Source organism: Pseudorca crassidens, chromosome 13 (assembly GCF_039906515.1).
Source record: "Pseudorca crassidens isolate mPseCra1 chromosome 13, mPseCra1.hap1, whole genome shotgun sequence".
Taxonomy (NCBI): Eukaryota; Metazoa; Chordata; class Mammalia; order Artiodactyla; family Delphinidae; genus Pseudorca; species Pseudorca crassidens.
Window position 1 is genome coordinate 31,048,507 of NC_090308.1, and position 15,067 is coordinate 31,063,573.

General features: G+C 39.1%; 1 protein-coding gene and 1 pseudogene across 5 annotated transcripts in view; one reads left to right on the forward strand and one right to left on the reverse strand.

Annotated features, from left to right (window-relative positions):
* Nucleotides 1–15,067, reverse strand: part of AKAP7 (A-kinase anchoring protein 7) — a 140,878-nt gene that overhangs the window by 95,601 nt on the left and 30,210 nt on the right. For all 5 annotated transcript variants that reach the window (XR_010933685.1, XM_067702082.1, XM_067702081.1 and 2 more), the window contains exon 5: nt 9,290–9,450. Coding sequence is in view for 4 of the 5 variants with exons in the window: in XM_067702082.1 (XP_067558183.1) it covers nt 9,290–9,450 (161 nt within the window). In the remaining variant the exon portion in view is untranslated. The remainder of the gene's footprint in view (nt 1–9,289; nt 9,451–15,067) is intronic.
* Nucleotides 4,856–6,128, forward strand: LOC137204974 (ubiquitin-like domain-containing CTD phosphatase 1 pseudogene; annotated as a pseudogene).

Sequence of the window (15,067 nt, forward strand, 5' to 3'; positions counted from 1 at the left end):
AAAAAAACAAAGAACCCAATCCAAAAATGGGCAGAAGATCTAAATAGACATTTCTCCAAAGAAGATTTACAGATTGCCAACAAACACATGAAGGGATGCTCAACGTCACTAATCATTAGAGAAATGCAAATCAAAACTACAATGAGGAATTTCCTGGTGGCGCAGTGGTTAAGAATCCACCTGCCAATGCAGGGGTCATGGGTTCAAGCCCTGGTCCAGGAAGATCCCACATGCCGTGGAGCAACTAAGCCCGTGAGCCACAGTTACTGAGCCTGCGCTCTAGAGCCCGTGAGCCACAGCTACTGAGCCCGCATGCCACAACTACCGAAGCCCGCGCGCCACGCCTGGAGCCCGTGTTCCGCAATAAGAGAAGCCGCCACAATGAGAAGCCCGCACACCGCAGCGAAGAGTAGCCCCCGCTCACTGCAACTAGAAAAAGCCCGTGTGCAGCAATAAAGACCCAATGCAGCCAAAAATTAATTAATTAATTAATTTTTAAAAAAAACTACAATGAGGTATCACCTCACACCAGTCAGAATGGCCATCATCAAAAAATTTACAAACAATAAATGCTGGAGAGGGTATGGAGAAAAGGGAACCCTGTTGCACTGTTAGTGGGAATGTAAATTGATACAGCTACTATGGAGAACAGTATGGAGGTTGCTCAAGAAACTAAAAATAGAACTACCATAAGACCCAGCAATCCCACTACTGGGCATATACCCTGAGAAAACCATAATTCAAAGAGTCTTGTACCACAATGTTCATTGCAGCTCTATTTACAATAGCCAGGACATGGAAGCAACCTAAGTTTCCACTGACAGATGAATGGATAAAGAAGATGTGGCACATATATACAATGGAATATTGCTCAGCCATAAGGAGGAACGAAACTGAGTTATTTGTAGTGAAGTGGATGGACCTCAAGTCTCTCATACAGAGTGAATTAAGTCAGAAAGAGAAAAACAAATACCGTATGCTAACACATATATATGGAATCTTAAAAAAAAAAAAAGGTTCTGAAGAACTTAGGGGCAGGACAGGAAAAAAGACACAGACATAGAGAATGGACCTGAGGACATGGGAAGGGGAGAAGGGTAAGCTGGGACGAAGTGACAGAGTGGCGTGGACATATATACACTACCAAATGTAAAACAGATAGCTAGTGGGAAGCAGCCTCATAGCACAGGGAGATCAGCTCAGTGCTTTGTGACCACCTAGAGGGGTGGGATAGGGAGGGTGGGAGGGAGACGCAAGAGGGTGGAGATATGGGGATATATGTATATGTATAGCTGATTCACTTTTTATACTGCAGAAACTAGCACACCATTTTAAAGCAATTATACTCCAACAAAGATGTTAAAAAAAAAAAAAGGAACACAGAATAAGGAGCCAGACTGCCTGGATTTGCGTCCTGGCTCTACCACTTACTAACAAATTATTTAGCCTCTTTTGCCTCAGATTCCCAACTGTAAAACGGGGGTGATGACAATCATCTCTGTCTCACATAGTTGTTAAGATTGAAAGGGTTAACATTTGTAAGATGATTAGAATAATATGCAGCATAAAGTAAATCCATTTAAGTGTCTGACTGAAAATCAAGTAAAATAAAAGATATGGGGAATATGCTACCCCAAAATGTGCCACTTGGGCATAAGACATATTTTGAGCTAGAGACAAAGAGAATCAATAGATGCAAAAAGAAACTTTCCCAGAGCTTCCCTTGTCTGACCAAAAGCAGACACTTGTGAAAAATGAGGACTGCCAAAAGTCCCCTCTCCTGGGGAATTTGTATGGCCAAGGTGGACCTATACACACAAACCTTACTCCATTAGAGCCCCCCCCCCCCAGTCTGCCCGCCCTGAAAGCTTAAAACCCTTTTCCTTTGTCTTGTCACTTCTCTACAAATTTATTATTCTTCTGTTAAGATGCTATATGAGCCCACATTCTAGCCACCCCCGTGAGTTACTCTTTATTGAGGTTTCACCCATGTGATGTGTACTGGACACATTACTAAACTCTTTGCTTTTCCCTTGTTAATCTGTTGTCAGTCTAAGTCTACAGGGTCCCTGGGGGAGAATCTAGGAGGGTAGAAGGAAAAACAATTTGTCCCTATACGGGACAATGGAAAGGGTAAAAAGAGAGGTGAGAGGGGAGAAGTATGAGGATTTGTGCCTGAGGGCCTGCACAGAGGCAGGGCGTGCAACAAGAGGCTCTGAGGGCCCTCTAGGGAGCGGGGCTGTGATTCAGACATTCTGGCTGGGGAGAAAAGCTTGTCTTTGCTTAGTTCTAAATGATGTGTGGCTAAGGTGTGCTGATGTCTCTGAAGACAGCTTAGTCCAGCCATTAAGGGGAAGGGTCAGCAGGCTGCTGGGATGCCCATCTGCCGGTGGTGGTTAGAAGTGCAAGAGCAGAACAGCTTAGAAAAAGGCCCGAAGATACCAGCAACTGAACAGAATCCCCACAAGGAGCAGAAACACAGGGCATATACTCTCCATCTTTTGGGGAACATGACGGTCATAATAAGAGAAAGAGTAATGTTCAAATGAACACCCTGAAAACCTTTCATTTTTCCTTTTATGAGATAAATGCACTTGGAATCTTTTATCATGCTAAACAAGCACATTTTTCTCATTTAAAAAAAAAGATTTGCAAGGACTATTATAATCCCAGCAGGCTAAATTTTTAGCAATCTCTCAATCTAATACACTTCTTAACAAAATGACATTTCACACAAAAAAATGAATGAAATCACATTCATTTCTATGCAAAAAGCTTCCAGTGCAATTTCATCACTGTAAAATGTGGAGAAATGACATGTAAATGCCTAATTTTCAATACCTTCTTAGCTCTATGAGCTGTTGTGTACTGCTTGGAAAGCAGAAGGTGCTTTTTATTCTGGAAAAACAGGATCACTCAAGGTCAAGGTAGTAAGCTGAGACACAGTCTTTGGCTGCTGTATACCAGCTCCCTCAAGCGGCTACCACCATAAACCTACATGTACACAGTGCGCAAAAATGGGCGTGGTCTCTTTTTGTTTCTATTTTCATTACACTAGGAGGTGGATCGAAAAAGATCTTGCTGTGATTTATGTCAGAGAGTGTTCTTCCTATGTTTTCCTCTAAGAGTTTCATAGTGTCCAGTCTTACATTTAGGTCTCTAATCCATTTTGAGTTTATTTTTGTGTATGGTGTTAGGGAGTGTTCTAATTTCATTCTTTTATATGTAGCTGTCCAGTTTTCCCAGCAGCACTTATTGAAGAGACTGTCTTTTCTCCATTGTATATTCTTGCCTCCTTTATCAAAGATAAGGTGACCATATGTGTGTGGGTTTATCTCTGGGCTTTCAATCCTGTTCCATTGATCTATATTTCTGTTTTTGTGCCAGTACCATACTGTCTTGATTACTGTAGCTCTGTAGCATAGTCTGAAGTCAGGGAGCCTGATTCCTCCAGCTCCTTTTTTCCTTCTCAAGATTGCTTTGGCTATTCATGGTCTTTTGTGTTTCCGTACAATAGCCAGGAAACGGAAGCAACCTAAATGTCCACTGACAGAGGAATGAATAAAGAAGATGTGGGGGCTTCCCTGGTGGCACAGTGGTTGAGAGTCCGCCTGCTGATGCAGGGGACACGGGTTCGTGCTCCAGTCCAGGAAGATACCACATGCCACAAAGCGGCTGGGCCCATGAGCCACGGCCGCTGAGCCTGCGCGTCCAGAGCCTGTGCTCCGCAACGGGAGAGGCCACAACAGTGAGAGGCCCACGTACCGCAAGAAAAAAAAAAAGAAGATGTGGTACATTTATACAATGGAATATTATTCAGTCATAAAAAAGGATGAAATAATTCCATTTACAGCAACATGCATGGACCTAGAGATTGTCATACTGAGTGAAGTCAGACAGAGAAAGACAAATACCATATGATATCACCTATATGTGGAATCTAGAAAAATGGTACAAATGAACTTACTTACAAAACAGAAATGGAGTCACAGATTTAGAAAACAAACTTATTGTTACCAAGTGGGAAAGAGGTGGGGAGGGATAAATTGGGAGATTGGGATTGACATATACACACTACTATATATAAAATAGATAACTAATCTTTACAAAGGCTGCAAATGAACTTATCTACAAAACAGAAATAGAGTTACAGATGTAGAAAATAAACTTACAGTTACGGGGTGGGGGAGGGATAAACTGGAAGACTAGGATTGACACATACACACTACTATATATAAAACAGATAACTAATACCTACTGTATAGCACAGGGAACTCTACTCAACACTCTGTAATGGCCTATATGGGAAACGAACCTAAAAAAGAGTGGATATATGTATATGTATATCAGATTCATCTTGCTGTACACCTAAAACTAACACAACATTGTAAATCAACTATATCCCAATAAAAATTATTAAAGAAAAAAAAAGATGGGCGTGGTCTCTTCAGCCCACAGGCATCTACCAAAAATAACAGTTACTACCAAAAATAACAGTTACTAACTCATCAATTCAGACTTTATTAGTTCAAAATGCATACTAATTTTCTTCAATATTACACATTAATTCTAAATTACTCTTTACCCTGTAAATTTTCAATAATGAGTTCAAATATTAGTATCTAAAATTCAGTCCTTTTTTCGTAACAACTGTGAAATATATTAAGAATTTGTTTCTTTTAACTTGAAAATTGAAAAACTCTATGAAAATTAGGTAAATCAGACTATTCATGAACTATAATTTTCAACTATTTTTCAAGTTAGTTTAATTTCATAACATATACTTAAACTTAACTTCTTTATCAACACTTTAATAATTAAAGTTATGTTCTTTAAAAATTTTTCCTGGGCTGCTGCCGGTTCCGCCGCGCTCCAGGTATCTTTTTCTGAATGCAAGCTGCCTCATCGTATGTTTCAAGGATGGCTCTTCCTATCATTGTAAAATGGGGCAGACAGGAATATTCAGTGACCACACTTTCAGAAGATGATACTGTGCTAGATCTCAATTTCTCAAGACCCTTACAGGAGTGTTACCAAAATGTCAGAAGTTACCTGGACTCAAAGTTAAAGGCAAACCTGCAGAAAATGATGTTAAGCTTGGAGCTCTCAAACTGAAACCAAATACTAAAATCATGATGATGGGAACTCATGAGGAGAGCTTGGAAGATGCCTTAGGTCCACCTCCTGACAATGATGATGTTGTTAACGACTCTGATATTGAAGATGAAGTAGTTGAAGCAGAAAATAGGGAGGAAAACCTACTGAAAATTTCCCACAGAGTAAAAGAGTACAAAGTGGAAATTTTGAATCCTCCCAGGGAAGGGAAAAAACCTTTGGTACTAGGTGTTGATTATATATTATTTGACCATAGTCTCTTGTGCAGATACTGGGATAGAATTAATGTGGCCATATCTTCATGAATTCCTAACATCTGCATATGAGGATTATGACATTGTTATCTGATCTGAAGTGGATTGAAGCTAAAATGAAAGAGCTGGGAGTGAGTACAAATGCAAATTACAAGATTATCTTCATGTTGGACAGTGCTGCTATGATAACAGTGCATACTCCAAGGAGAGGATTAATAGATGTAAAGCCTCTTGGTGTTATATGGGGAAAGTTTTCAGAGTTTTACAGCAAAAAAACCCATCATGTTTGATGACATAGGAAGAAATTTTCTAATGAACCCACAGAATGGACTAAAGCTAAGACCTTTTATGAAAGCACACTTAAATCGAGATAAAGACAAAGAACTTTTAAAATTAACCTAGTACCTCAAGGAAATAGCAAAGTTAGATGACTTTTTGGACCTAAATCACAAATATTGGGAAAAGTATCTCTCAAAGAAGCAAGGACAGTAGTTACAAGCTATACTGGCAGTTACTGAAGATGCTTGAGATCCATGAATTTCTTTTCACTTTTATGCTAAAGATCATTATGATAGTGCTGGACATTGCAGTAAATACCAGACTGCTTATACTTGGTCTTCCAGTTTTTTGTAAATTTAATTTTATATTTTTTGAAGATCATAGCGATATGCGAAAAAAAAAAAAAGAAAACCTTTTTCCCCCTGTATGAATATACTGTAACTCCTGAAAAACATTTTCTCCAGCATAGAGTACTGAGTTTTTTTCCACACACACACACACAAAAAGTGGACAAAAACGTATACTTAACAATGTCATTTTGTGACTTTGGAAACAAGTATGTCTTGTGTTTTTGTCTCACTGTGTTTTTATCTAAGCCCAAACCCAACCTGAAAATACTATTTTTAAAACCAAAATAAGAAAAGTTTTTAGTAAGAAACCTAGTTTGGTATGCTTAAAACCAGAGAGTTTTTCTTATTCCTTCCCACTAGCTATTCCTTTGTCATAAACACAATTTCTCTTATTACTTCACTACTTAACATCTCTAAATTCTGAGCTGTCTCAGTTTGGTGTGTATGTGTGTCAGTGTTCTTTAAACAAAACTGGAAAATGTCTGCTCTGATAGATATGTCATAGTGTAACAAACAGAAAACATGAGAATGAGGAATGAAACTAAGGAACAAGACTGTGTTTCTTTGTGCTAGCCAAGTAGAAGCACTCCTGCCTAAAACCACTGTCCTAAAAGCAGTTAAAGGCAGTACATTTTGAAATGGGACGTATCACTGGTTCAGCCCTAAAAAGCATGAACAAAAAGTTTTTGTCCTGTTCCAGCTCTGTCTTCTCTAAGTGCAAACACTGTGTTGCAGTGAAAATATCTAGCCATAAGATTAAAAAGAAAAATTTATTTGCAATGCTTATGCCTGTAGATGTGTAATATGACCACTGTTTTGTGTTGACAGTATTGCTTTATACAGTTTTCTATCTGAAAGGAATCTGATTCTTTCAAATAAATACGGTACGTATTGTTCTTACGGGAGACTATTTCAGTGATGTAAACAATAAATTCCTTTTCTTAAAAAAAAAAAAATTTCCTTCTTTCGATTAAGTCAACTAGCTCTGCCTCCTTTATGTTGAACAAATAAGAGTTTAATATTCTTGTATAAGCATACACATATACATAGTTTATAACAATGATCTAAGAAATGTATTACCCTGGTCAATGGAATATATTCTTCTAAAATTTGTAATATATTTGAAAAAGTTTATAAAATATGACACAAAAACAAATGACATTATTTTACTGATCCTGTTGGACTAAAGCAATGAGGCATTCTTTTAAAAATAAATCTAATGAAGTAAAATATTAACAAAAATTCCATGTATTGAACATCTGGACTATCTGAACTCTACACAAATTGAGGCTCAACTAAACTTCACTGAAACTTTCCATATACATTTTCAAATATTTAGATTTCTTATAAAATTGCATAAAAACTATAATCCAGGGAATTCCCTGGCGGTCCAGTGGTTAGGACTCCGTGCTTCCACTGCAGGAGGCACGGGTTCGATCCCTGGTGGGGAACTAAGATCCCACATGCTGCAGGACGCAGCTAAAAAAAATTAAAAAATAAAAAACATAATCCAAAACAACAATATACACACAAAATTAAAAGGAAGTGATTATATGAGTAGACAGAGTGCCATTCTATTTTCCATTTCTTGTAATGTTTTGTTTAAACATTTAGAAAAGTATATACATTTTTAAGAAACAGTCTCTGGCATCTAGAAAGGAATTACAGGGGCAGTGGCCTTTTCTGAAATGACAAACCAACACCCTTGAGCTCAGAGTCACGCTAAAGCTGGTGAGATTTCACATTCCTCACCACACAATGGCTCTTTCATCAATACTGGAAACTGCCTTTGTGGGAATATTGCTAAGAATGGATGGAATTCTCAATGTTGCAAGCACCCATTGAATTATTTAAAAGAACAATGAATGAATGACTAATTAGAAATGTTTCTTGAGCTCAGACATATTTATATTACAAAAGGAAAGACCTGAATCTAGCATTCTCTCCAGAGCAGTTCAGGATGAACAGATTAAGTCTGTTAACTGAAGGCATGGGTTCCCAAATGCTTTGCCATCAAAACTGTTAGAGTTGCCTTCTCCTTGGCCAACGACTGATTTTAAACCCTACTTGACTCATGACTATTGTTTAATTGCTTGCTTGTTTGTTGTTTATACATACTTTGCTCCACAAAAGAAAAACTTAACCAACAATGAAACGAAATCTGATCCTCATGCCTCCCTCACCCCTAAAGAGGTGCACTTCTGAATGGGCAACTAAAAACTGCATAAAGACAATATATTAAGTTTTTTAAAAAGCATGTCTCAAAAGATCTCATACAATATGATATCCTTTTTATAAGATTAAAACCAATTAAAAATACATATACTTGGGAAGAATACAAGGAAATAAACCCTGACCTCAGGATGATGGTTAGCTTAAATGAAGGAAGGCCAAAGGATAGATTAATGAAAAGGACAACATGGTTAGTTTACTACCAAGGTCTTAGCTTTTGTTTTGGGTGGTGGATTCCCAGATGGTTATGATATTATTTTAAGACAGATAAACAGATAGATAAAAATAAACCCAGCATGGAGCAATGATGAGAGTGTGTTATGAATCAAGGATTATTGAATCTGAAATGAGATGACATGAAATGACCTGGCACAATATGAGAGGAAATGAAAATAAAAATTGTTTCATTAACAATTGTTTTACTGACACCCAAATTATGATCTCTGGATCATCTTTAGAAAGCACTCAACCAGGTCTTATAATTTCCTGCTTCTATTTCCCTGACATTTTCAATTGTGCTGCACAAAGCAATGTGTTCTCCAACGGATGTGAGACCTTCTACCACCACCAATGGACTTTCTGCTCATAGAGCACTACCTAAACAGGAAGGTAAAAAGGTAGCACAGAGAAAAATGCTGCTGATTCATCTACTGATTCTCCGGAATGGAGCTGACAATGCCCAGAAGCCTCCACATAGGCAACTGGTGATTCTTATTAATTCACTCAATACTTACTAAATGGCAACTACACGTCAAATGTCATGATAAGCGTTGGATCCTTCACACTTACGATTAGGACAGTCCTAACAAATACCTGATCCAGTCCATCATCTTCCACAATCAACATATTCCTCAGGTCAAAGAATCAAGATAACTTTTCCCACCCTTTATTTGGCTACTTCCCTATACAAACAAATGCTGAAGCAGCTCACTTATAAAGTGAGGTTACACTGGCTCCCCAAAATTAAAAGATGTCAAATCTCTATTATAAGAATTGGGAGAAAAAAATTGCTTCTTCAACAGATGAGATTTCATGTAAGTATATCACTGTTTGTTTTACCTGCTATCTCCAAAAGTGGGTTTATGTGATCTCCTTCTGCCAGCTTCACAAATCCAACCTGATTTCCGAAAGTGTCAACCCCTTCAAAGGGCAAAGTCAAAGTTTTTCCTTGGAGGATTTCTTCCACAAATGGTTTTAATTCCAAAAGAGCATCAATACCACTGGTAAGAAATAATATATTTTTCAGTAACATATTAAGCAATAAAATATACAAAACCAAATGAGAAACAGTTTTAGAAAGATAAATTTTTATACTTGTACTAATTACTTTAATGCTCAAAATACCTTTAAAATCTAATCAATATGATCAAAATAAAACTAATATTAATTTTTAACAAAATCTGTAGAAGTGAATTAATCTTTACCTAATTATAATTTATTTTATATTAAAGACACAAAAGAAGATATAGTTCACCAAAAGGTTTTTAACCAAGGAAATACTGCATGGACAACTAAAAAAGAATATTACAGACAGTATATTGCAGAAAAACCTAATACCTCCAAAACATTATATTAGATTATGTGAAAGTTCTAGATTCTTGTTAAAAGTACTAATACTTATATAGTATTTACTATTTGTGAGGCACTCTACTAAAATTTAAAATACGTTATCTCTTTAAAATATAATAGTCTCCACAATAAGATAATTTATTATACTTGGGTTCAACCAAAGTGCAATTTATATTTACCAACTACAGCTACATAAGTTTGCTGTTATCTGTTTAGCCTCTATGGGCTAAATAGCCTCTAAGGGCTATTCTGTGTTTCAAATGCATTATTTTTCTTTCTAAAAATAAATGTTTACTATATTAGTGAATTAGACATTATAAAGTTTGGAATAGTTTGAAAATTAAGATCAATTATTTCCATAGTAAGAGGAGTTTGGTATAGGTACTTTATTACGAGAAAAAAAATAAAATCTCACTAGAGGGCAGCAATTACTCAAAAAAGAAATAAGGACATCATTACATTATGGAGAGGGGTTTAAAACACCCTTCTGGTGAACCACCATTAATTTAAATTATCTTGATCAGCAATTTGTTCGCCAGTAGTAATTATGTCAAATGTGTGAAAAGAAATTTAGGAATTTTTCTAGATCTTTCATATTTCTAAATTAGTATTCGTATAAAAGTTTTAACTGATTTTCATCCATAGCTCCCATGCTGAGTCTTGTTTCTCTGTCAAAACAGTACATAATACTTCAAAATAGCTTTAGAAATGTCAGCATTTCTCGTTGTACCTCCAAATCCACATCCAAAAATCCAATCTTGCCTACCTGTATTTATGTTCATCCAAAAAGACACACTTCTGCTATAATACTGTCCTTCACCACACACTAACTTAAAGCATGTGAAAACAGATCAGCCACTTCCGGCTCATCTACCGTAAATGAGGGGAATTCAATACACTCATTTTAAATGTAACTCTCTATGAAAGGAGGCCACCCTGAAGGTCAGGATTTTTCAGAGACAGTGAATTCTATACCCCATTTTTCTTTGAAGAAATACAGACGATCTAAATTCAGTCCAGTTTTTCAGTTCTTCAGTATCATAAATCCATAAATTTGTCCTAATGAGATGTCACTGGTCACAGAGTGAAAGGAGTCATAGTGCCTATTGATAAATACCACTAACTTTCAAATTCTTTTAAATTGAGTATCTTTTCAAGAACGGTTTATGGAAAGACTTCTTTATGGTAAAATGAATAGAGTACAGGCACGTAGGAAACAATTCTGAAACTAGAGTTCAGACCCAAAGGTTGTACTTAAAACTAAAATAGGGCAGCGTCTTTGCAAATCAGCACCTGGGCTAACATATTTCTATTCTTTCTTCTGCACTGTGAGGACACAAAGGGTGATAACTACCTGAAGAAATTCATTATTAAAAAAAGTTTCTGCACACTTCATATCCAATCCATTGATCAATACTTTATTAAACACCTAAAATATGATACTAGACTTCGAAAAGTAAGAATATAGAACAAGAAACCAACAATATGTGTCTCTAGCATATTATACCGTATAGGATGAAAGGTAAAATTTAAAAATTAGGGACTTAGAAAATCCTTCATATAAACAATGTCTTACCAGGAAATCCAATCAGTTTCACTCTCACTATACAGCTACCCAAAATGAAGCCACACCTTGAATCTCATCATCACCTAAAAGTCGATACTTCTGCCACAAACACTTCCCTGCTTCCCCAAACCAGAAGCAAATCTTCTCTCCTTTGCAATTCCATTAATACCTTACACCAACTGAAACATACCACTTTTTACATTTATCTATTACAGCTACTTGGGTCCGTATGACCTAGTCAACTACCTGGTATAATCCATGAGTACAAGATCCATTCATGGTTCATCTTTATTTTTGCCAAAGCACTTAGCTCAGTACCTAACACATGGTTGGAAATTAATGTTGGTCGAACTGTAAAATACTATCTTGTCTATACAGCAAACTTCAACTATTACTTAGATCTTTCATTACAACTTAGTCAAGAATCATTGCTAAATTGCAAATATCTGGTCATCATTCTCCAGTAGAGCTGTGACTCCCAGTATCATAAAGTAGCATAGGAATGTCACTTTAATCCTTCAAACACAAAGTAGACTTGCTAAATATTTAATTTTTTACACAAAACTGAAATTTGCAAACAGACATTGTAAAACATGGGGCTGAATGACTCAGACTGTCACTGTGCTCTCTCTGTACTGTAACTCTTTAACAAGTGATGCCACAATTAAAGGCAACACAATGCTTCCTAGTTCAGGACTGTCCCATGTACTGCAGGTGATTTAGTAACACTGAGACCTGCCCATAAATGCCCACGGCACTCCTCAGTAATCGTGACAACCAAAAATAACCCCCAAGATATTTCTAAAAGTCTCCTAGAGGAACCTTCAAGATGGCAGAGGAGTAAGACGTGGAGATCACCTTCCTCCCCACAAATACATCAAAAATACATCTACACGTGGAACAACTCCTACAGAACACCTACTGAATGCTGGCAGAAGACCTCAGACTTCCCAGAAGGCAAGAAACTCCCCATGTACCTGGGTAGGGCAAAAGAAAAAAGAAAAAACAGAGACAAAAGAATAGGGACGGCACCTGCACCTCTGGGAGGGAGCCGTGAAGGAGGAAAAGTTTCCACACTAGGAAGCCCCTTCGCGGGCGGAGACTGCGGGTGGCAGAGGGGGGAAGCTTCAGAGCCACAGAGGAGAGCACAGCAACAGGGGTGCGGAGGGCAAAGCGGAGAGATTCCCGCACAGAGGACTGGTGCCGACCAGCATTCACCAGCCAAAGAGTCTTGTCTGATCACCCGCCGGGGCGGGCAGGGGCTGGGAGCTGAGGCTCGGGCTTCAGAGGTCGGATCCCAGGGAGAGGACTGGGGTTGGCGGCGTGAACACAGCCTGAAGGGGGCTAGTGCGCCACAGCTAGCCGGGAGGGAGTCTGGGAAAGTCTGGAGCTGCCAAAGAGGCAAGAGAACATTGTTTCGGGCTGCATGAGGAGAGGGGATTCCTTCCCCATCTGCCCACAGAAGGCAGAGAACCACCTAAACGAGGTCCAGAGACAAGCACAAGCCGGACACCAGAGACGGGCATGAAACGTTAATGCTGCTGCTGCCGCCGCCAAGAAGCCTGTGTGCGAGCACAGGCCACTCTCCACACTCCCCACTGGGAGCCTGTGCAGCCCGCCACTGCCAGGGTCCCGTAGACCAGGGACAACTTTCCCGGGAGAACAAATGGTGCGCCTCAGGCTGTTGCAACGTCACGATGGCCTCTACTGCCACAGGCTCACCCTGCATTCCAATTATAAATACTGTACCCCTCCCTCCCCTGGCCTGAATGAGCTAGAGCCCCAATCAGCCACTGCTTTAACCCCATGCTGTATGCATGGGAACAGATACCTGAGGGCTACCTACATGCAGAGGCGGGTCCAAATCCACAGCTGAACCCCAGAAGCTGTGCAAACAAAGAAGAGAAAGGGAAAGCTCTCCCAGCAGCCTCAGGAGCAGCGGATTAAAGCTCCACAAACAATTTGATGTATTCTGTACCTGTGGAATACCTGAATAGACAATGAATCATCCCAAAACTGAGGAGTTGGATGTTGGGAGCAACTGTAGACATGGCGTGTGCTGTCTGCGACAGTTTTATTTCTAATTTTTATGTTTATCTTAGTTTAGTGTTTAGCGCTTGTTATCATTGGTGGATTTCTTTACTGGATTGGTTGCTCTCTTTTTCTTTTTACTATTATTATTATTACTTTTTTTAATAATCTTTCTTTCTTTCCTCCCTTCCTTCCTTCCTCCCTCCCTCCCTCCCTCCCTCCCTCTATCTCTCTCTCTCTCTTTCTTTCTCACTTTTCTTCTGAGCCATGTGGCTGACAGGGTCTTGGTACTCCGGGCTGGTGTCAGGTCCGAGCCTCCGAGGTGGAAGAGCCGAGTTCAGGACATTGGTCCACCAGAGACCTCCCGGCTCCACGTAATATCACTCAGCGAGAGCTCTCCCAGAGATCTCCATCTCAACACTAAGACCCAGCTCCACCCAACAGCCAGCAAACTCCAGTGCCAGACACCCCAGGCCAAACAACCAGCCAGACAGGAACCTAACCCCACCCATTAGCAGAGAGGCTGCCTACAATCATACTAACTTTACAGATACCCCCAAACACACCACCAGATGTGGCCATGCCCACCAGAAAGACAATATCCAGCCCCACCCACTATAACACAGGCACCAGTCCCATCCAACAGGAAGCCTACACAAGCCACTAAACAAGCCTCACCCCCTGGGGGCAGACACCAAAAACAACAGGAACTACGAACCTGCAGCCTGCGAAAAGGACACCCCAAACACAGTAAGTTAAGCAAAATGGGAAGACAGAGAAATATGCAGCAGGTGAAGGAGCAAGATAAAAACCCACCAGACCAAACAAATGAAGAGGAAATAGGCAGTGTACCTGAAAAAGAATTCAGAATAATGATAGTAAAGATGATCCAAAATCTTGGAAATAGAATGGAGAAAATACAGGAAACGTTTAACAAGGATCTAGAAAACTAAAGAGCAAACAAACAATGATGAACAACACAATAAATAAAATTAAAAGTTCTCTAAAAGGAATCAATAGCAGAATAACTGAGGCAGAAGAATGGATAAGTGACCTGGAAGATAAAATAGTGGAAATAACTACTGCAGAGCAGAATAAAGAAAACTGAATGAAAAGAATTGAGGACAATCTCAGACACCTCAGGGACAATATTAAATGCACCAACATTTGAATTATAGGGGTCTCAGAAGAAGAAGAGAAAAAGAAAGGGTCTGAGAAAATATATGAAGAGATTACAGTTGCAAACTTCCCTAACATGGGAAAGGAAATAGTCGATCAAGTCCAGGAAGCACAGAGAGTCCCATAAAGGATAAATCCAAGAAGAAACATGCCAAGACACATAATAATCAAACTATCAAAAATTAAATACAAAGAAAAAATATTAAGGGCTTCCCTGGTGGCGCAGTGGTTGAGAGTCTGCCTGCTGATGCAGGGGACACGGGTTCGTGCCCTGGTCTGGGAAGATCCCACATGCCGTGGAGCGGCTGGGCCCATGAGCCATGGCCGCTGAACCTGCGCATCTGGAGCCTATGCTCCACAACAAGAGAGGCCACAACAGTGAGAGGCCCGCGTACCGCAAAAAAAAAAAAAAAAAAAAAAATTAAAAGCAGCAAGGGAAAAGCAACAAATAACATACAAGGGAATCCCCATAAGTTTAACAGCTGATCTTT